This window comes from Cucurbita pepo, chromosome LG05, assembly GCF_002806865.2.
Source record: "Cucurbita pepo subsp. pepo cultivar mu-cu-16 chromosome LG05, ASM280686v2, whole genome shotgun sequence".
NCBI lineage: Eukaryota > Viridiplantae > Streptophyta > Magnoliopsida > Cucurbitales > Cucurbitaceae > Cucurbita > Cucurbita pepo.
Window position 1 is genome coordinate 7303783 of NC_036642.1, and position 23246 is coordinate 7327028.

At 35.8% G+C, this 23246-nt stretch overlaps 2 protein-coding genes across 4 annotated transcripts; one reads left to right on the forward strand and one right to left on the reverse strand.

The window, feature by feature from the left end:
* The first annotated feature begins 1521 nt into the window (after positions 1-1521).
* Positions 1522-6659, forward strand: LOC111795471 (26S proteasome non-ATPase regulatory subunit 12 homolog A-like). The gene is made up of 12 exons (XM_023677919.1): positions 1522-1728; positions 1847-2041; positions 2349-2456; positions 2559-2663; positions 2748-2804; positions 2930-3126; positions 4638-4737; positions 4804-4916; positions 5077-5230; positions 5321-5398; positions 5501-5748; positions 6278-6659. Exons 1-11 carry the CDS (start codon positions 1726-1728, stop codon positions 5717-5719), a joined length of 1329 nt encoding a protein of 442 aa, XP_023533687.1. The 5' UTR covers positions 1522-1725; the 3' UTR covers positions 5720-5748; positions 6278-6659.
* Positions 6660-10872: 4213 nt separating this feature from the next.
* Positions 10873-21684, reverse strand: LOC111795375 (golgin candidate 5-like). 3 transcript variants are annotated; one of them, XR_002815196.1, is made up of 21 exons: positions 21322-21684; positions 20770-20989; positions 19069-20234; positions 18759-18830; positions 17820-17894; positions 16528-16642; positions 16202-16263; positions 16066-16113; positions 15538-15822; positions 15380-15439; positions 15156-15239; positions 14990-15055; positions 14808-14906; positions 14516-14734; positions 13854-13968; positions 13583-13791; positions 12686-12745; positions 12474-12587; positions 11474-11548; positions 11064-11403; positions 10873-11001 (listed from the first exon to the last, which is right to left on the reverse strand). XR_002815196.1 is itself a non-coding variant. In XM_023677756.1 (20 exons), the coding sequence occupies exons 2-20, from the start codon at positions 20921-20923 to the stop codon at positions 11368-11370; spliced, it is 3114 nt and encodes a 1037-aa protein (XP_023533524.1). In that variant the 5' UTR covers positions 20924-20989; positions 21322-21684; the 3' UTR covers positions 10873-11367. The 3 variants fall into 3 exon arrangements, 2 of the variants coding, with proteins under 2 accessions (XP_023533524.1, XP_023533525.1); XM_023677756.1 differs by having other exon boundaries at positions 10873-11403; XM_023677757.1 differs by having other exon boundaries at positions 10873-11403; positions 19126-20234; positions 21322-21681.
* Between the last annotated feature and the right edge of the window lie 1562 nt (positions 21685-23246).

Here is a 23246-nt window from a genome sequence, read left to right on the forward strand (position 1 = left end):
CTAAGTGAAAGATGTAATCAAGGGTAAAACGGACATTTGACTTAGCTGTAATTATGAATAACTCACTAAAGATGGACTTGCTTATAATGATTATATCAATGAATATAATTTGTCTTACCGTACACAAGAGTGCAACTCTAAGTTTAAAACGGAGTGACCTATAGTTAATGAATGAAAATTAATTAATTAGCATTTTATCAAAAAAAAAAAAATTTCAAAATTTCAAAATTTCAAAATTTCAAAATAATATTTAAAATATTTATTAAATACATTTTGAGAAAAAAATATATTTAATTTAAATATTAATATTTAACATAAATAGAAAAAAAAATTAATGTGAAGAGTTGAAATTAAAATTTAATATATATTAATTAGTATATATTAGATCAATGAAATTCAAATTAATTAAATACGTTCAAATTTAAATATGATTTAAATAAAAGGTTATATATTAATATATTATATACTCAAATATATTATTTGATAAAAATTAAAGTCTTCGTAAATAGACTTTTATAATTTAGTCAATGTCTCACTGTCTTTTTCGAATTCTTTGAAGATTTTCTTTCAAGCGTTTCCTACAACTTTTGATCTTGTATTCGAGTCAGAGTAAAGAAGACTTTGTGAAAGACCTATTGAACGGTTGGAATACATTTAGGAGGCTTGCAATCAACAATTTCTACAAAGGTCGAGTTGTTATTCTTATATTAATTACTTTATTTTAATTCTTAATAAAATTATATCGGTTTCCAACGCTTCCATTACAAGACGAAAAGTCTCTGCTCTTACCAACCGGATGTACTATAAGCACACCAATAAAAAACCATCAAAGTAGAAAAATAATCCACTCGAGCTTAGACTGATGGGCGAAGTTGCAATCCATACTTCGAACATCTTGAAATTCGGATCGTGACAAATATTGTAGGTAAAATTCGATGAAGATAAGTTTAGGAGGACTAAGTGCACCTAAAAACTATAAGTGGACTCACTGTTGGAATGTCTACTGAGCTAGTCAGATGAAATTGATATGACAAGTATGTTTTATTTGATATATCGTGCTTTCACACGTGTAATTCTCGTGATCATAATGATATGACCACGTGTATGATTCTCAAGATTCTAGGAATTAAAATGTGTTATGCCTCAGAGAATGTATGTCATGATATTATAGAAGTATTGTATGCATCATCCTATTTTGAACCATTATTTTTATGCGGGAATTCATGTATGTTGTGTGTACATCGAGCATGAATTACTTCTCCTCGCATGTTTGTACGAACGCATACCTATAAGAATGATTCGTTCGGGTCCTATTTCTCCCGTGGTTCGGTTGTGCGCAAAATTTTTATTTAAAATTTTAAAATAATTTTGAAAGTTTTAAAGGCATTTTTCATTCATAGTTTAATAATAAAAGTAATTTTGAAATATTTTAAAAGAGATCATAATTTTTTTAAAAAAAATTTAGTATTATTGAAACATGATCATTTTAGGGGTATAATGGTAATTTGAGGACATAAAAAAGGTGCAGTTGCAAGGCCCTCGAGGAATTCTTGATGGGCAAGTTTTGTTGGGGAACGAAAGACATCCGAATCTGTCATTCTTCAATTAGGGTTTAACTTTGGAGTTCGAGGGCTTGCTCTGTGATTCGCAGTTCTCTCTAATCTATTTCTTGTAGGGTTTAAATCTCAAAATCAATTGGGTTCATCTCCAAATCCAGTTGAAGAAATGGTACTCTTTCGTAGTTGCAGATTTAAATTCATTTTCAGATCTGAGTCTTTGATTCTTCTGTTGTGTCATCACTTCCGATTATGATACGCATTCGATGCTGGATCTTGTGGAATTTCAGGAAGGTGAACGTAACTTAGAGGCCTCCATCGAGCAGCTGCTCAATGTCGAGAAGCAGATGCGCCTTGCCGGAGATGTGGCCGGCACCAAGAAGGCCGCCACTGACATATTACAGCTCTGCTTTGAAGCAAAAGCATGGAGGACTCTTAATGACCAGATTGTTCTCTTATCCAAACGCCGTGGACAACTCAAACAGGTTTGCAGATAAGAATTGGTGTTTCTTTGCTTTCCACTTTCAACCATTTCGCATCAGAGCAGCTATGTTTCCTTTTTACTCTTTGCGTCTCAGCTTCAATCGTCTTCAGCTTACTTTCCCTATATGAACTATTCTGCATTTCATGTTGTTTGTTCACTGTACATTTAACTTGATTATTTTCATCCAAGCATCGTTCTAAGGAATTAGTTAAGTAGTGTATTGAAATTCACATCAAAGGGGCCTCTCAGTCAGGTACTATTGATTCTTTAAATTTGAACTTCCTACACTGTGTTTAATTTTCGTTTAGGCTGTGACTGCAATGGTGCAACAAGCAATGCAGTACATTGATGAAACACCAGATATCGAGACCAAAATAGAGCTTATCAAGACGCTTAACAATGTTTCTGCAGGAAAGGTAAATTTTGTCTTACCTTAAATTTTTTCTTGATGAGGAAAATATTTTTCATTCAACCGTATTGAGCTTAGTATTTTTATATTTCAACCTATTGGTTTGCAGATATATGTGGAAATCGAGAGAGCTCGGTTAATAAAAAAATTAGCAAAAATTAAAGAGGAGCAGGGGCTTATTGCAGAAGCTGCAGATTTGATGCAAGAAATTGCTGTATGTGTTATATACTTTGGCGACAATCAGAATGTTTACGTTTCAATCTTCCCATTTACATGTTTCTGATAATTAAGATCACAGGTGGAGACTTTTGGTGCCATGGCTAAAACTGAGAAAATTGCATTCATTCTCGAACAAGTATGGTCTTTTTTAACTGGTTATAGGTTATTCTTGCACTCTTCTGTTTCTAGAAATCCTTTTGTTGAATGTTGATTCAAATTTTTGTGACAAAACAAGATCGTATTTTTGAATCTTAATTGCAGGTTCGTCTGTGTTTAGACCGTCAGGATTATGTTCGTGCTCAGATCCTATCAAGGAAAATCAGTCCAAGAGTCTTTGATGCCGATCCTACAAAAGAGAAGAAGAAACCTAAAGAAGGTGATAATATTGTTGAGGAGGCTCCAGCTGATATTCCATCGTTAATGGAGTTGAAGCGTATTTACTATGAATTGATGATCAGGTAAATGGTAGCTTCTTCTAAAATTTTGTTATAGCTCTTATAAACTTGTCGTGGATCTCAGGAGAGTTGATGCTATGAGAGTATTCCTAATTTGAATTTGCTTTTTGTTTGTGCATGTAATATTTGCAATGTCCTGTCCCTAATTGCGACCCTTCAACTTCAAGCAACTATGTGATGTTTTGTTTATAAATTTTGAAGATAACCTCAGAACTCATGAGCAAACCTTAATATTGGGCAACCTTAGAACACTGTTGTATTGAGGTGTAGCTTGGGGAGGGTGGTAGGAGGATGTACAGAGTCACGAAGAAATGGTGAAAGGAGAGCCACAAGCCCAATTATCATTCCAGAATTATATTCAATTTCCCATTCCCAATTTGAATGTAGCAAAAGAGCCTGCTAGCTGCCAAATATTCATGATTTTTATCCAGGGACTTCTAGGACTCATATCGTGCTTGCCAGCTGTGTGCCAATCAAAAGAGGAACAACCATGAATGCTCACAACCACCCTCCAAAAATCATGGGGTTCCATCATAAATCTCCACTCCCATTTTGCTAAAAGCTTCATTTCTATTCATCACAACCCCAAGGTCAAGTCCCCCATCCAATTGGGATCTAGAGACTTAGTTCCGCTGAGCCTTATGAGTGGATTTACCACATTCTCTCAAAAATCAAGCTTACTTGAGATGGAATTAGGAACAAAGAATAATAATATAGCGAATACTAGGAAGCACCAAATTTCAACGAGTAAGCCTTATGTAGCTTTAGAGTAGTAAGATATTTAGAGAGGTTGAAAAGTCTAGAGAAGATGTTGTTTTCTTGCCAGGCTTGATACACTTTTTGGGTGTGATTCTCTAAGGATTTTTGTAATTAGGTCTTATTCTTCTAGATTGAAGCTTGGTTTTGTATAGTTAGTTCAAATTATTGTTTGGCTCCTTTTTTGGTTATCTTTATGCATACCCATCTGTATTCTTTCAAAATTTCTCAGTGAAACTCAAATTTCCATAAAAATAAATGAATAAAGAAAACTTGATAGTTATCTTAAATTTTCACTTGTTTGAAATCTTGTGCAAAACAATGGCGTTTGTTCTTGGCTGCCTAGAACCAGGAAGAGATGATAGTTTCGTACTAGATGAAATGAGAAGCATTTTCTGCTTGATGTATAAGCATTCATTTTCTTCCATTGTCTTTGGTAAGAAATTGAGCTTTCATCGAAAAAAATTAAAGAATGTACAAGGCATACAAAAAACAAGCCCACATAAGGAGTTCAAGACTAGTATGCATGAATATTTTTGAATCTTCAATAAGAAACTGCGCTTTCATGGAGAAAAATTAAAGAATGTACAAGGGCATACAAAAAACAAGCCCACATAAGGAGTTGAAAGACTAGTATGCATGATTTTTTTTTTTTGAGAACGAGTATGAGCAACAGACATTACATTTATGACGAAGGCTTTGCATATTTTTTCTTTTGCAATGAAATATTTTACAGGTCTGTTCATCATCCTCTGTAGGTATTATTCGCATCACCAGGATTACCTAGAAATTTGTCGCTGCTACAAATCAATATATGATATTCCATCTGTTAAGGAAAACTCAGCTCAGTGGATACCAGTAAAGCTCTTTCCCCCTTCATGTTGTCCCAGTTTATGTTGCGCTTGTCTAATTGTATCACTGTAGGTCCTGAGGAAAATCTGTTGGTACCTAGTTCTATCACCACATGAGCCTATGCAGTCGAGCCTTCTTAATTCCATCTTGGAAGACAAGAATCTTTCAGAGATCCCAAATTTCAGGTATGCCGTTCACTTTTTAGAGCATTTTCTCATTTACAAGGATGTATGAACATTGAACTATTTGAGTTCATTGTTCAAATTTCATGTCTAGTGAATTGAAATTGCAGATGAATACTATTTAGCATCGGTTAGTTATTTCGTATTCTTGTTGTACTGCTAGATTGTTGTTGAAACAGCTAGTTACTATGGAGGTCATCCAATGGACAGCTCTATGGAATGATTACAAGGATGAGTTCGATAATGAAAAGAACTTGTTAGGAGGCTCTTTGGTTGAGAAAGCTGCAGAAGATCTTAAACAAAGGATAATCGAGCATGTATGTTCCCTTTGTTGTATCTCTTTACTTTGTTTAGCCGTGTACTGAACATTTGGTCATTGTAACTGAACATATTTTTTTTCTTTTTAGAATATTCTTGTTGTGTCGAAGTATTACTCAAGGATTACATTGAAGAGACTTGCTGAGCTGCTGTGCCTCAACCTCAAGGTTTGTAGATATGTTACAAACGTGCTAAATTTTCCTTTCTTCTAGGTCTCTCTCTCTCTCTCTCGATCTGTTTTATTAATACCGTGTCTTTTCTTAATCCAGGAAGCAGAGAAGCATCTTTCTGAAATGGTTGTGTCCAAGGCTTTAGTGGCGAAGATCGACAGGCCAATGGGCATTGTCAGCTTCCAGACATCGAAGGACAGCAATGACATTCTAAATTCATGGGCAACAAACTTGGAGAAGCTGCTTGATCTTGTTGAAAAGAGTTGTCACCAAATACACAAGGAGACCATGGTTCACAAAGCTGCTTTAAAAGTTTGAGAAGAATGATTATGAGCCATGTGCCATTGGTATACCGCTCACTCTTCTCATATTTAAACTTCACATAAAAAAGAAGAATAATTTAGGTTAAAAGAATACGTTTGATCCTGTACTTTCATCGGAGAAACAATATAGTCCTGAGTAAGTATATAACAAGGTCATGTGGTCTCAACGTTGTTATGTCTAATCTTAATCCATTACAGTATAACATGGATTTGACATGGCTGCAACCTAATCTCACTTGCATATCTTTTTTTTTTTTTCCCTCTTGTGTGCAAACATGGCCTTTATTGTGTGGGATTTCAAGGGTTGTCAAGGTAGCACCTATTACATTCTAACTAGATCTTTCACAGTGGGGACTAAATCAATTTAATAATCCCATACTAAAGTTGGGATTAAAATGATACACATTTGAAACTAAAGTGGACTAAATTGTAAAACATTGAAGTTGTTCAAGTGTTAAATTCTTGAATAGAAGTGTAAGGACCAAATTCGCTTTTTACCCAATTAAATGAGGCATTTTTTTTGGATGTTTATCTTCATGAATGCTTGGTGCAGGTCACCCAGAAAGCGGCATGATTGGCTGTTGTGCCTAACCAGATTGATCAAGAATTTATCCCGGTTGTCTGATGTCAGATTGTGTTGACGGTAAGGAACAGAACTTGATGCGTTTCTTATTAGAATTGGAAGTAAAGATTGTTGTATAATACCGATAAGAAATTCGAACCAACCTTAATGCCCTTTTCTTAAGTAGCTTTGGCATTCAATTGCCTGGAGTAGTTTAAATTCTTAGGCTATGTTTGCTACATTCAGCTACCATTTTTATCCAGTTTAGGCGTTTGCCTCTTACATTTCAACAATCTTTGTGTGAAAGTGATTGTTCCGGTTGTGTTCTGGATTATTATTTTTCTGGATGCTTACATTTTTCAATTGTCTGGAACTCTGCTCTGTTATATTGCCTTAGTTTTGATTTCTCTTTGTCCTCAATAATAACTGCTACAATTTATTGAACAGTTTGGATTATATAATATTTGGTCTAAATATGATCTGTTGAGCTTTGAACTGCCCCATTTAATCTTGGGAAAAACACTCTTTTAGTGTCTAAATCATTATCTTTCTTGTTAGTTAATTTAATAGAATTATGATGTGGTATACTAATTACTAATGAAATATTGATACATTATACAACTTTCGCTTGTACACACGAGTAATCAGAAGTGGACAGTAGAGAAAGGTAATTAATTAAGGTAGATTAAATACATCAATTGATTGCAAGTGTTATAGGTGTTCTATCTTTCTTAAAGTTATCATATTTATCAATTTAACTATTAAGCAAGCATTTGTGGGTGCATAGTTGTTTAGTCTTAATAGTTATTTAACACGGAATTGTTTAGATTGAAGCTTTGAAGTATGTTTGAATTGTAGCGTTTTTTTAATTTGAAATTCTTATTGTTAGGATATTGTTGTGATAACTCAAATTGTAAACCTACTATTTAAAAGAATTTTTGTGTATTTCTTAAAATTTTAATGCTTGTAATAGATTGATTTGTTGGATGTGACCCAACGATTGGAAAATGTAAGAACAAACAACTTGAAGATCTTTTAAATAAAAGAACGTTTAAGTCAGTCTTTTTAATTATTTTTCCTGTAATGAGAAGTCCAATGTATTTATATCGGAGAAAACGTGGATCAGTTTCTAAACTTTTTCCTCATCTTCCAAATTAAAGCAACAAACTTTCAAGTCTAAGTCTCCCATAAACTTAATTTTGTTTGAGATTCTTCACTCTCAACAACTCCTGCATCTCGAACTTAGTCCTTGCTAGGGTCTTAGTTAGAATATATGCAAGTTGCTAGCTAGTGCATATGCACACCACAATGATTTGTCTCTTCTCGACACCGAATGAAGTGGAAGTGAGTGTCAATGTGTTTGTTGCGTCTGTGAAATACCGGATTCTTCATCAGTGCAATCGCAGATTTTGCTATCAACATAGAGAGTTACCGACTTTAATTCACTTCTAGTCCCTTCGCTCAACAAAATTTTCAGTCACAATGCTTGGCACGATGCCACAGTTGCTGCCATGAACTCAACCTCAGTGTCACACATTTGAATAGAAGAACCTTAAGAACTTATACTTTTCAGTTTTCTTTATTCGGAAAAGAGTATGCATCTGATGAGTATTTTAACAATTTTTCTAAAGTTGCTCCATATGTTAGTACACTTATTCTACTGAGTCTGAAGTTGAATGACTCATATCATATAGGATCCAATTACTCTTGTGGATGCGAACTAACCCTGTTGTCTACATCAGTAACTTGAAACATTACTATTCCAACCAAGAAGACACCAAACCCAAGGAGGTGGTACGACATCACTCAAAGAAGAAGAATTTTCCAACGAAGAAAGTAGGAGAGACTCCGTTAGAGAAAATGTGAAGAGTCACCGAATCGAGAAATGGTTTTTAACAGTAGATTGGAAGAGACCTCCCAATGCTGAGATCACCTGGATGTCCAGGGGCAAGCAATTTATCGATTCCAAGTAGGGAGTTGGGTTGTTGTTCTTGGGCGAAGGCCCAAGGGCAGCTGTTCTTTGAGACGGAGGAAATTGCATGAGGCTAACTTCACAGAGCAACGTAACCTTCCTCTCCTGTCGGTGGAAGGATAGCGGGCCGGTTCTCCATGCCCCAATAATATTTGGTGGGTAGTTCTCCGTCTCACATCCACTTTTTTTCTACAATTTCTTAATTTCATTTTATTTCTCATTTAACTTTTAAAATCAGTACAAATCACTCCACTGTTTAATATAAAATTTAAACAATTATTTATTTATTTTTAATTTGGGTTAGAACTCAAAAACAATTATCAATCCAAATTTATTTGAATTATATTTAAATTTATTTGAATTATATTTGACATCCAAATGAATGAAGCTAACATCTCTCAATTTTGTTGATTTTCTCTCTTACTGAGTTTACGATTCTTCTTCGTTCACCTTATACCATTGTTGGGTGCAGGGTTGTCATCGTCCTTAGCTCATGCCCTTGTCCTTTGGATATCGTCGTCTCAAAGCCACCGATTTCATCATGTGCTCAATCATCCACGAAGGGATAGTAAGTTCTTGGTTTTGTTCTTAGATTGTTCTCAAATTTAGATTTTTGGTTTGTTTTTCTCTTATTTTTTCTAAGCCTCAACTGCAGAGTCATTCAATTGAAAGTTTATTGTGCTCGCTCCCATGTCTCAATTGTTGCCACTATAACTCTACTATCATTTTACCTTCGCTGCAGGTTTTCTTAATTTATTATAGACCTAGTTTGTTAACCACATTTCTTTTGCATTTATTTAGAAATCATTTTAATTTTTATACAAATTAAAAATTAAAAAAAAAAATGTTTTTAATTGGTTTTAAAAAAATATTTATTAAGCAGATAAAAAACAAGAATACTCATAGGGCGATGTATTTATAAATTTATTGTTAAAAAACTAAAATAATAAAATCTAATCGTTATTTGAAACTCATATACACAAACATCTAATCACTGTTTAAAATTCAAAAAATACTTAATAAAATAATAAAATAATAAAATCTGAGAGACCAAGGTCTCAGCTGGATCCCACATTGCTAGATTTAAAATCAGATGTAGTGCTTATAATGTGACTTGAGCCACTAGTGACCGCCGAGCGTGGTAATGCGGGCTTGTAACTCAAATGAGGGCATTAAAGTGGCTGGAGGTTGGCCCAGCCCATCTGGTAGGGCCCATATTAATCTGGTCTATCCATTCCAAGTAGGGAGTTGGGCTGTTGTTTGTGGGCGAAGGCCCAGGGGCAGCTGCCCTTAAAGATGGAGGGAACCGCGAGAGGCTGGCTTCACAGAGCAGCGTCACCTCCCTCTCCCGTCGGTGGAAGGATAGCGGGCCGGGTCTCCATGGCCCATTGATACTTGGTGGGTAGTTCTCACCCTGACAACCCCTTTTTCATTTTTCATTAATTTTTAAAATCCGTGCAATTCAAACCGTTTGTTTTGGTGACATTATTTTGAGAAAAGAAAAAAAAAAAAAAAAAAAGGAAAATAAGCCAAATAAATACCATTAATTCTTTGTCATAGTTTTATATTTGTGTTATATATTTTACTTACAAAATTTTATTTTATTTTATTTAAAAAAAATATATGGAACATATTTTTAAATAATATTATATATATATATATATATATTATTCGGATGGTATTTGGTATTTAAATCAACTAACGACTTGTACGCCTTATCTAGTACAAGGAGCACCGTTGTACGGCGTGCTTGTCCCCATGCCATGTGTCGATTCACAATGCACATGGAAAAAGATAACAATAAAAACAATTCAAAGTAGTAGTCACTGTTTAATTCATTAATTGTACACCATGGTGTGAACCTACAAGTTATCGCTGAGGTGGCAGATAAGTCATTTTCACCTCTAGTAAGATAAAATTATAAATAATCAATAAAAAATTTATAAATTAAGAATGGATGTAAAAATGTTAGATCTGGGTCTTATCTACATTTTATTCTATAAGATATTCTAAATCGATTTTTTTTTTTATAGTAAACTGATTGGATTTTGAAAATTTGTAACAAATAAAAAAATGGATGGTTGATGTTAAATGTCTTTTTTTTTCTTGTTGTTATGTGCAACTCTCACAAGTGACTAAGTTACTAATGGTAAATTAAACGCCCTTATCCATTATTTGGCCAAAAGTTATATTTATTCATCTTATTTCTTTAATTCGTTTTCTTGTTATTCAGATTACTCCTTTAATATCCTTGTTTGTGTGTTCGAGTGTGCTATCTAATCTCTTACCTTACCTCACTTACCTCACATACCAATTTATTTTTTTAGTGTGATTTATATATGTCCAATTGTGAGGGTTGTGACTACACTAATGTGAGGAGGCGCTTGTGAGGTCCAACTTTCTTTGGTAGCATAACACAAGAAAATCTTACATAATATAATGTGTATTTAAGATATTCAATCCATGTACATTATATGCATAAAACAATGAAGAAATCTACAAATAGGAAAGAAATTGATAAACTAGTGCTGATATGGTGTGTGATGGAAAGAAAAAAAAAAAAAAAAAAAAAAAAAAAAAAAAAAAAAAANAACATAAAGAAGTGGGTTATGAATATTTTGAATTTTGTTTGCCTTGATTGTCTACAGCCTCAAAGATCAAATACATTGTTCTTCATTTCCATCAAAAGCAACAATGGGATACCAAGTTCTTACAAATCTGTACTCTCATCAAAGATTTAAACCTATACACAGCTGGATATCAAAGATTTGAACCTATACACAGCTGGATATCAAAGATTTAAACCTATACACAGCTGGATATTGATGTAGCAACTTTTGGTAAGGGAAAAATGGAATCTTATTAACGTCTTGAAACTATCACTCGATTCTCTAATGTACACTAAAAATGAAGGTATACTGTCAAATACAACGCGATTGGAACTTGTGTGTAACACTTTCAAAAATGTAGTTTCCGTTCAAGTATATTCAGTACATGCACAAAAATCTCAATACCAACCATCTTAATCTCAATGCCGCCCATCTCAATCTTAATGGCCGAGTTTTAACCACTCGCTTAGCTCTGTTGGGCGCTATATGAGGTCCACTTATCAGGCTGTACCCATTGATGAACTCATTACCTGAATCTGCAAGAGAGTGTAAATGATTAGGAACAATAAAGCCCTTTGTATTGCAAAATTGTGCTGAACTAATTACCTTGTTCACAAGCAAGTTTACTTGCTCTCTGTACATCTCCTTCAAGTCAACAATATCTGCACGAAGTTCCTCCAGCTGCAACCAAATCAATTTCAGTTATTGGAGGATATTAAATAAAAGTCAGTTTCCATTGTATAAAATGGCCATGAGGTGCTCAACATACATTCTGAAGAATCTTTTTTCAGGTTCTAAACAGAGGTAAAAGGGTGTAAAGACCGAGCGCTCAACTAGTCAAGACAAACATTTGAGACTTAAGAGATCAAAGATTTGTATCTCATCAACCACGTGTTATTGAACTCAAAATAGATGCAAGAGGGCAGTTTCCTTATAAATATATTTATGGAAAAGGGAAGACAAGTGGAAAGTGTTATAACCTATTGGCGTTTAGCATTCTTTCAACCAAAGGATTTTAAATTGGATCCTATTCTAATTATGTTTATCTAGGTATTCTATCATGTTAGTATACCTCAGGTTATGTAAATCAAATTGATAGGATAGTGTGATGTAAAATTGGAGGAATAATTGTACGTAACCAATTACAATGTGAATGTCCTTGTGCGGAAAACTCGTCACTAATGATGGATATTCAGTTCATCATGAAAAGATGTCCACCTCCAAATGAAAGCTTAAACTACTGATATGGTATTGATTCTCTAGACAACTAACAAAACAAAAGCTTAACGAATAAAACTCTGGTCCTCAAAGTCATAGAGATTGAACTAGACATTGCCCTTCATTGTTCAATTCCCAAGTGCATATCTTGCACCGGATTTTTGCCAACCATCTCACCGTGGCAAACATAGCACATTATAAGTGGGATCATGACAAAATCCAGTAACTTTTTTTTTTTTTTAAATAACAATAATAAAATCAATCCAACAAAATCACTATCAACCTCAGTACATAAAACTAATATAAATAGAGGGAGGAGCAAGCATTGTGCTTTCCTGCCACACGTCAATCTATTTAGATTTCCACACAGTAAGAAATTTGTCATTACCTCCTCATCACGTTCTCCCATGAGCTCTAACGCAGCAGAGTGCCTTCTCCTCAGTGCTTCAAGTTCTGCTCGTATGCCTGGTAACATACCGGCCTCTGCCCTTAACTTCTCACTCTGTGCATCAATAGAAAATCAAATCATATTTGAAGTCAGCGCAAGTGTCCCCAAGCTCAATGGTATAAGAGAATAACATGTGACAAGTCAATACCAACCTGAGAGGTCAGTTTCACTAGCTCCTCAGCAAGAGAGTCACGGATCATTTCAATTGATTTCTGGTCAAATATAAATGAAAATAAAGCTAAGAGTTTGAACTTGGTGGTGGGATGGTGGGTGGGAGTTTGGGGCATTTAATGCATTAAACTTTAATCATAACAACTACAACTTTTCCTATATTAAACACTTGTGATCTGCTCACTGTTGTTGTTGTTGAAGAAGACATTATTTTTCTTATTACACAAGGAACCCAATAATGATTAAATAGTTGTCAGCCATGTCGTTCAACATAATATCCTGACGAACAAGATAACCAATAGAAAAGGTGGCAGTGTGTTTCTTCATGGTGAGAGAGGTAGTAGACTAATTATTGAGATTAAGTGAGCCACGAATGACCGGTGAAAGGGTCCACACAGAGAACAAAACTTCTACTCTTGCAATTTGTTAACTTGACCAAATGTAGGTAACAAAGGTGTGTTGATCTAGTTTGATGAAGATAGACCCACGAGCAGTGCTTGGAGGCCTATGACGATAACAGAGATTGAAGAAGAGTCACAATGGTTATTGTACCCATGGCAGTTTTTGGAGACCCATGAACTTCTGTGGTTGAGACCCACTAAAGTTAAAGTTAGATGGTGACTGAGACCCACTGAGGCTAAAGATAGATGGTTACTAAAACCCTAAAACCCATGGTTGTTTTTTCTGGAAGGTCACTACAGCACAAGAACGAACTTCTGTTTATGGCTACTAGGATTGTGTTTATTATGTAATGACAATCATTGTTACTTCAATGAGACCAAAAATCTTTTTTAACCTAGATTATAATGTAATGGAGAGCAGACTATGAGGTAAGGTGATCTGTATGAACTGAAGAGTTCCAAGGTAAAAGAACAAACCATTCGAGAGACATAAGATGTAAGTTCCCCTTCCTTCTGACGAAGGGCAGCCTCAAAAGAACTAGGATTCATGCTCTTCATATAGTATGGACCCATGGGTATGTCCCCAGTGATTTTTCTATCAGACGAGCCTAAAGATGCTTGAAGAAAATAGCTTTCCTCCATGTTTCCGAGGCTACTGGAACTTGAGAGCTTCCGAGCCAAGTCACCTGCACAACAGTGTAAGACAATGCAACCTAACAAATAATGTCATCAAGCTAAAGATCCATACCATTCTCAAACATCGAATTATGCCTTTTTATGGAACTATTATCAGACGCAGCAGTAGAATGGAGATGAGCTTTCCTCTCCAAATCCATTCTGGCAGTTTTCTCCTTTTCAATCTCCTGTTAAAGAGTAATAAAAGTCCAAGCCTTGAATAAATGATTTATATGACACAATTTATATAGAAACTGAACGACAAATTGAACTCCCACAACAGCTGCCCCCCCAACATTGGCAAAGACATGGAACATACACAAAAAAATAAAAAACATCAACTAAAATATAATTTTGGGAAAAATTGTCACGTAAGCACACATTTCAACAATTAACGAATGTGAAAGAAGTAAAAAGATGCAACTGAAATATCATGCCAGATATTTTAAACTAGTGAAAGTTTGTTGTTTTGGTTTGGGGGCCTATATCAAATAAACAGATTATTTCCAAGGATTATCCAAGAAGTTTCCAAGAGGGTCAAGTTATTTTGTTGAGTCCACAGATGTGGTGTGACATACAAGTCAGGTAAATCTATGTTCAACTGTGTTGCATGTTGGATTTATGTCCAAGGTGTGTTCATATCCCAGATGTGCACCCAAAATGGAAACTTTCACTTATAGATAAGTCCATACTTCCTAGGTTAAAGCGGTTATGAGCTCATATAAGAACCAAGACCTGCTGCAGCAGCTTCTTATGCCTCAGATACTCTTGCAACTCTTCCTTGTGTTTCCTTCTAAGATCCTGGATTTCTTCTTCAAGTTGAATGGCACGACCCTCTTGAGTGTCAGCTTCCTCTTTTGCTGCAAGATACTCCTGTCTGATTTCAGCTGCTCGCTGTCTCTCCTTTTCGAGTGTTTTGCTTAACTGGGTCTGTTCTGCTCTAAGACATGAAACCTGCAATACAGTTCTGATGTAAGGTAATATTCAAAAGGCAAGGTGGAAAAGGAAAATTATTAGCAATAAGAACCTGCGCCTCAAGAACATTAATTCTAGATAAGGTTTGGGACAGGCGTTCATTTATAGATCGCTCTCTTCCTTCGGCAGCAGCAGATTTGGCTTCTGCTTCCTGTGCATTCATTAAAAATTCAGTAAAGACATGTCTATATACTGTGCAAATGGTATATAGCCCAGAATAAACTCCAAAGCAACCTGAAGTCTGGAGTTAAGAGATCTTTCAACAGAAGCCCACGCTTCTGCCCTTCTAGCAGTTGTTTCCTGTTATCATGACGAGGGGTTCAGACATAAGTCCAATAGACTGAATTTGATGTATAAAGATCATCATAAGATCTCCAAATTCTTCGTAACATGTACTGACCTGTATTGCTTCAATCTGCCTTAGAAGAGGCCTTGTAGACTCTGGGACTTGAGTGATCAACTCCTCACAACGTCGCTCACTTGCCTGTAAAACAATGACCACCAAGATATAAATATAGGAAGCTCACAAGATAATTTCTAGAGTTCTATTTTATCTTTTGCGGCTGCCAGGTCAGGGGATTCAGAAGAACTAAACGATGCACTGAAATAAGAAGTGCCACATACTTGGTAACGCTTTTGAAGGTCCTCAATGTCCCCGCGAAGCATATCTTCTCTAAAGACAGCCTGCAAAGCAAAATCAATAACATAGTCCTCTGACTCCTCAAAGCAGCAAAGTGAGCTTAATTAAGACAGTGCAAACTTTTAGAGGAACAAAAAAATACCTGCTGTTCCTTTCTACTTAAAGTTTGTCTTAATTCTTCAAGTGTCTGAACTAGCATTGTTTCACGATCCTCAGCCTCCCTAAGACGACTTTCGAGCTCAGATCTGGCTTCACTGTTTGCACGTGCCTCTGCTAAATTTTCAGCCTCCTTGGCAGCAGTTAAGGCAGATGTATAGTACTCTTTCTGGGCTGCTAGTTCTGTTTGGTGCTTTTCTATTGTTTCTTGCAGCAACATCTCGGTTGCAGTTTTGTCCCTCTTGATGCTATCTACTTTATTTTCTTCCACCTAGAATTGAGGAGAAAATGCATCAAAATGACCGCTCCTTACAAATAATAGTTGCAACAGACCATAAATTCTGCAAACATAAAATTCTAAATGGAACCTTTTTTGTCTCCACCATAACACAACGAAAATATCCTAAAAACATACTACAGAAATCTGATAATACAGGTCCAAAGAAATTTGTAACATAATTAGTCATCCAAGGAAATCTAGTCCAAAGTCTATCATACATTTCAATTCAGTTACCTGAAGTTTGGTCATTAGTCCCTTCTTCTCTTCTTCAAGCTCTCTGGTCTAGCTCAAGAAACCAATTAAATTATTATTCATCTCAGTAATATAAATTGATTCTAAAAAATCATAGTGAAAGTGAACCTGAGCACACCTGGGCCCTTAATTTCCTAATCTGAGATTCTTGAGCAGCCTGCTTCTTTGAGAGCTCCTCGCCTGGTTGGTAGACATATCTTTTATGTCAGATAGGAAGACGAACTTTCTAATAAGACACTTTCACATGCAGTATCCTATTAGGCGCAAATATTTTAAACCAAAAGGACTGTGACCGAGAGAATACAAGATTCAGACAGCAAACATTTTATCCCCCTCCTCCCATACCATCCAACAAAAAGCAACTATACAGATCTCATTTCAGCAGACATTAGAATAATAAAATGCCATTAGATACACATAGAACAAGGCTAAGAAGCTCCTCACCTTCTGCCATAACTTGATTAATTATTTCATCTTTTTCCTTCAAAAGAGAAGCCGCATCACTTTTTTTATTTTGCTCCCTCCTAAGTGTGTCCCTCTCCTTAGTAAGAGCATAAACCTGTAACGTTATGATCCAAAAGCATCTAGAAATCACTGAGGTGATAAATAAAATTTGACCAATTGACCAACCAACAAAACTACTTGTTACAAATAAAATCTTGTTGTTGCATCGGAACATAGAAATGTTGACTAATCTAACTAACATTGAACTTGGTAAAATGAAATTGTTGAATAATTGAAAAATGAGATTATTCAGGAATACACATTGAATGCTAATATTACGCATTGAGTTTATGGTAGTAGATCTATAATAAAAAAAATGTGTTTGGGATTGTTGCAGAAGAAATGAAGCAAAAGATACGGTAGAGCTAGGACATAAAATGAATTTGTAGTTGATGATTATATAATTAGAACAATATTGAATTCGCCTCAAATTTAAGTCTAAAATAAGTAAATCCAATTACTAAGGTTCCTTTTTGATCTAAAGATATGAGGCTTCTTTTCTTTTGTTTGTTTGGTCACTACCTACAAATTCAAACTATTGATTCATGAGAATTGCAATTTTGCAATTCTTCCGGTTGCTTTTACAGAATTTCCCTCGTATATCAGCAAACCATCCTCCATTAATACAACACCAACATGGTTTGATTCTATATTTAAAGCTATGTTTATAGTACCCTCTTCAAGTTCTACTAACTCATCTGTCATTACTTCATCAAGACCATAAATACAAGCAAGGTTGACGTCTACTTGAAGTACAGTACCGGTATTTATAATTTTTACTTCTCTATTATATTTCTCAATACGTTCACGGATAATATTACTAATTTCATTTGCTTGAATGGTTTTCTGAGTATTTCGTAATTCTTATTTTCTTAAAAAAAAAAAAAAAATAATCCCTCCTGTAGAAGGACTAATCAGTTAGTTATTCGCTTCATCATAAAAAATTAATTCACCCATTCCCTTCATTTTCTGAAACAGTTGGAAACTATCCATTAGAAAGCAATTTCAGTAGAACATGTAACATCTACCAAAACTCCATTGATGCTTGGTAGAACTCTAAACTTAATGGAGTTGAAACTTCATAAATCAGACCCATTGGACTTGTGTATGGATAACACAAACAAAAGGTCATTACATTGTCAACCTGATTTAACTACTTTGGGAAAAATGAAGAGTAAACTTCTGAAAGATGTAGGAAGTTGGAAAAACAATATAAAAAAGAAATGACAAACCTTCCTTTCAAGAGTTGAGACTCTCTGATGGTATTCCTCTCGCAATGACTCAATTTCCGCATCACTGGACTTTTTCTGTTCCATTAACGACGAACGTGAGTAATTAAACAGATATTTCATCTTCTCTCTACAGCAGGGGTGGGGGGAGGGAAGACTAGTTTTCATTGTGTAAAACACGTTTAACTTTTGTACAGTATACAGTTGCTAGTTAAATGATGAGATGCCAACAAATTAACAAAAAGAATATTCTCAAATGAGGACAAAAATGTCAGAAAAATAAGCCCAACCGTCGTTTTATAATGGAATTCAAATGACTTTGTTTAAGTGTGCAACTTGAAATGGTAGACCCAACATAATTAGATAATCAAAAACACAAAAAAAAAAACAAAAAAAANAAGAAAAAAACAGAAAAAGGGAAAAGATCTGTAATAGGCCTCCAGAATAATAGACATTAAGTTCAATTGTTGAGATAGTTTTTCCATCCTCGCTTACAAAAGGGTAAAAATGTCAATAACCTGACGTGGAAATACTTACAGAAATAGTTGCAGTTTATAGTTAAACTGGCTGTTGGCTAGTTTGTTAGGAAACGACTAATTAGTTTGTTAGCTGGTTAGTTTACTTCATAATTAGTTATGAGTCGCTGACTTGTGTATAGTATAAATACTAGTGGGCCCCGGTGTAAAAAGGAAAATTTTCCAATTAATAATGAACATTAATTTGATTGGTCAAAGTGATGGCATGAAGGAAAATGCAGAAAATAATTGGAATAAGATCGTGTTAAGTACAAAGTTATATGGATCAAATGTTAACTTCATTCATTCGTTGATTTGCTAAGAGAGTCCCTAAAGTAAATGGGCTTCCTATCAACCACCACACCTAACTACTCAAAAAGGATAACCACTTAAGATCTTAACTGATTGACATGAAAATATAAAATACCTTTAATTTCTCGATCACAATATTCAAATGCTCATTTTCATTCATCAATTTCTCTATCTCATCAGCCTTTCCCTGCAAGAAATCAGATTTGTTACTTGAGAAGAGAAAGACGCATACAAAGAAAGGAACATTTCCAAAGACCCCGTCTCAGCTAAGGTGCCCTAGACAATCTGATCTTAATTATCTACTGGTCATTCAAATCTAGTCATTTTTCCAATGGCAAGACTAACCATGTAAAAGGCTTTAGGCTCAAAATCTATCTTTTTTGAGAGCCCAACAACATATAGGGTGGGGGATTTGAATCTCTGACCTGGTCAAGAGTATCTTTACCAACAAGGTTCAAGGTAAGGTTTGCCACATTAAGTACCTGAGCTTGTCTTACTGCACCCTGCAATGCTGTTTCCTTTTTTTTCATTTCAGCCTTCACCTTCTCTAGTTCATGCATAGAATCTAAATGAGTAGGTGTATTTTCCTCTGAGCTGAAATCTCGCTCTTTAGCTTCTTTCTCACTACCTTGGGGTTGCTGATTCGTTTCGGTTGCTTTAATTGCTAGATCACTTTCATGAGAATCTGAATTAGAAGTGCGCAGAAAAGCCTCATCAAAAAGAGGTGCATTGGACAATTCACTTGCAGAAACTTCACGAGGACCTTCTTTTACCTCAGTGCTACCAGAATGTATGCTAGAAGTTTCACTACCACCTTCACCCTGATTATCATCAGATGACTCGGATACAGTATGAGGAATCGTTTTTAAGACCTCCTTTTCTTCTGTTTTCAATTTATCAGTAGTCTCAACCTCAACCATTGGTTCATTTATCCTATCTGCTAGCAATATCTGTTCATTACTTCTGTTATGCTCATCAAAAGAACTCAAAGATTGAACCAACAGCTCATTACTTCCTTCATCTTGATATATATCAGTTGCTTCTGACTTGGTATCTAACTCTGGAAATTTGGAAGTTTCCATTTCTGAAAACTCTTTCTGCTGTAAGTTGTGAATGGAGTCTGAAATTTCTGCAGTGGGTTCAGGACTTTCGACAGACATTCTTGGTGAATCGTGATCGGCTTTATCAAGGGATTCTGACATGACATTATTCTGGACAGAAGACCCAAGAACTTCAATAGGAGAGACTGATGATTCAGACTCTGCTTCTCCTTGGCTTTCCTTTTGTACGTCGTCTGGTCTGTCATCATCCTGTTCTGTGGGCACTTCAACTTCTCGAGCACTTGGTTCCCTTAAAGACGAAGGAACTGGCTGCTCAGTTTCAATGCCTTCCTTTTTATTCAAATCATATTGAAGCTGTGAAGAGTCCTGTTTCTCTGATGATTCCCCAACTTCTGTGGGAATTAGTAAAGATTGTGATTCACTTGATGACTCGTCTACTAAACTTTCATCAGTTTTATTCTGCCCAATTAATGCCCTGACTGGATCAAAGAGTGTTTTCCCTTCTGTAGCTGATTGCCAGAATCCAGGAACTACAGGGATATAAAGATGCATGAAAAGAAATTGGCATTAAACTGGCAGTTTACATTTGTAAAGGCATTGACCAACTCCTGAATCTCAAGAATCATGGATTAACACTATGACAGTGCAAGAACAACCAGGAAAACATACCCACAGAATAATATTAAATTTTCTTTGGGGCAATTATATTTGAGAACCAACGTTTCTAATTTTTCCGTTTTGTGCTTGATTCCAAGAAAAATTGTGGCCCCAATTGCACTAGCAGAACAACCGGAAATTGCAAACTGCAGACACTTCCAAATGAAAAACAATATGGAAGGAAAGCATCAATGATTTTATCCAACACTAAGTTCGATAGACAAGGACTCCAGTGTATCGTAATTAAGAAATTTTAATCACATTAACCATTTCATAATCATTTGTCTAAGCAGAAAAATGCGTTTTTCTGCATCCTTCGAGCTTTCCTAGAGATTAAGTATCATAGAAAAAATGTTGGTTCAAATACCAAATAATAATTGGCAACATAATATAAGAGTGTATACTTACCATCGCTGCTGGGCTCCGACTCCGGCTCCTCTTCAAGCCCTAGAGCAGAGTCAAAATTCTTTTCAATATTCTTCACGCTCTCTTGGAGCTTATTTACCGCGCCAGCAAGATCCGGAAAGTTACCCAAAGAAACCTTCCCACTAAACCAAGCCATTTAAGAACAAACGATAGATCTCCAATTCAATCAACTAATGCTAGCGCATAGAGTCCCCAGCTAATGCTGAAAAAAGAATAAACGAGATAGAATTCCATTAACTGAGAAAGCTTGTTGACAAATATAATAGTAACTACCAAATCAACCAAAATTAGCGGGTAACACTTATTGAAAATTAGAAATATGATACGGTGGGCGGGGGCTTTCGCCAGTGAGCTTCATTTCCATCGAAGACATTAATCAACATTTTCTTCATTGATGACATAATGCAAGAAACGAAAAATTAATACAAGTAGAGGTGTAAGATCCATGCAGAAATGGATCGGAATAGGCAGTGGGAAATTAGAGGAGGAATGGAAAGAATTAAATTATGATCCTAATGCAAAACTTATGAGAACCTCGTCATCCACACCGGAAGAGAATCCAATTGGGTATTGATAGGAGCAGTGAATTCCATAACCACATCATGGATTTTCTCTATTGAGCTGCGGACAATGTTGTAGACAATTGTCTTTCAATTCGAAATTTAGAATAGAGAAAGATCGAGACGGTGCGCAGATGAAACGGGGAGTTCAGCGTTGGTTCCGTCGCAGTGAGTAGGTTTTTCACACCGTGGGTTTCGTCATATACACAGATCTCGTTCAGTGCCACCGCCGTCGCACGTTTCTTGCCGGAGAAGAGGCCGTCGCCGCCGCGTGGTGGTTTACCGGGATTAACGTTAGAGGGCCGGAAGAGGAAAAAAACGGTGAGAGAGGTGAAAGAGAAATAAATAAGAGAAGAAAAGAGAAAAATTATTAATATATTTGAATTTTTAAAAAATTAAAAAAGTACTATTTCACTTTAAAATTTTAAAAAATACTTGTATATGAAATTTTTTATTATTATCTATACAACATTTTAAAGCTATTAATGTAATCTTGAACGGTATATAGTTGTCAAATAAGAAAATCATGTTCGAGTTATAAGTTAAATGGTCTAGTACATGAATAAGGTTTGATGTCTTATACTAGTAATATTAGTGATACGGTTCACTTTGTAATTGTTATATATGAAGACATGTGTGAGTAGGGATATCCTATGCAATGAATTTGTATAAAATTGAACCACGAAATATTTAATCTCTCCTCATAAATCCATTAATTGAGAACATTAATATTACCTAAGATGACCATATGTGATTTGATTTTAATTTTAAATGAGTGTTCATAAGCATTGTGCTACTTCCTCTAGAGCTGATGAGTGCGGACACGCATCGTATGATGATGAGTACGAATGCATACAGATGAGGGTGTTCACAAGGATATTAAATTCATTAGTTGCGAGTTGCTTTCAAGTGCGGGAAAGTTACGGGAACATTCATTCGACTGTAAACAAAGACGAAAGAGAAGATCAGCATAGGCTTTCGGAAGACCATGAGGGTGTTCATGAAGCGCATGACACTACAGGGTTCCACTAACCTCCAGACGTCGTTACAGATTAGCTTGACCAGAGGGTTCAGGGGGCGTTCATGAAGCGCATGACACTAAAGGGTTCCACTAATCTCCAGACGTCGTTACAGATTAGCTTGACCAGAGGGTTCAGGGGGCGTGCGAGCGCCCTGGGGATTCACACTCGCACATGTGAGTCATGTGTAGGGAAGTACTACGCATCCAGTTTGTCCGAGAGTGGAGGCCACCCTTATGATGTTTAGAGAGCGTGCGAGCGCCCTAGGGATTCACACTCGCACGTGTGAGTCGTGTGTAGGGAAGTACTACAGATCCAGTTTCTATAGATAAGGCGAAGCGTCCTTGGCTCTTCAATCGCTGCTCACGGAATTCATACATATTGATATTCATTTTCTTGCTTGCACTTACCAGAAGGAGGAGAGTTCCAACTAGCCTACCTAGTATATATCCACAGTTGACATGACTCCGTACCGACGCCTTTCCTAGGATATAGATTTTCTATTTCGAATTTTTATGGTACGGAAACTAAAAGACTGTGTCGAAGAGTGGAGGTCACCCTTATGATGTTTAGAGATACGTCCCTAAATCATAGATGAGCCTGAGACGTTAGTGGTGACTCTGGATATGATGTTTAGAGATAGGTCCCTAAATCATAGATGAGCATGAGAGGTTAGTGGTGACTGAATATGTGGAAATTTAGGGTACATGTTACGGTCCATGCCCACCGCGAAGATATTGTTCTATTTGGACTTTCCCTCAAGGTTTTAAAACGCGTCTACTAGTAAGAGATTTCCACACCCTTATAAAAGCTCAGGCCCACAGCAGATATTGTCCTCTTTTGTCCTATTTGGACTTTCCCTCAAGGCTTTAAAGCNATT

What these genes read in the sequence shown, in the direction of transcription:
- LOC111795375 (XM_023677756.1), bottom strand. Translation starts at nt 20,923, where the DNA reads ATGGCTTGGTTTAGTGGGAAGGTTTCTTTGGGTAACTTTCCGGATCTT. An exon ending in GACTAATGACCAAACTTCAG is followed by an intron (nt 15,823 to 16,065) that starts GTAACTGAATTG and finishes CCTCAATTCTAG; the next exon opens with GTGGAAGAAAATAAAGTAGA. An exon ending in GGCAGATTGAAGCAATACAG is followed by an intron (nt 15,056 to 15,155) that starts GTCAGTACATGT and finishes TCATGATAACAG; the next exon opens with GAAACAACTGCTAGAAGGGC.
- LOC111795471 (XM_023677919.1), top strand. An exon ending in ACAATGTTTCTGCAGGAAAG is followed by an intron (nt 2,457 to 2,558) that starts GTAAATTTTGTC and finishes ATTGGTTTGCAG; the next exon opens with ATATATGTGGAAATCGAGAG. An exon ending in ATTTGATGCAAGAAATTGCT is followed by an intron (nt 2,664 to 2,747) that starts GTATGTGTTATA and finishes TTAAGATCACAG; the next exon opens with GTGGAGACTTTTGGTGCCAT.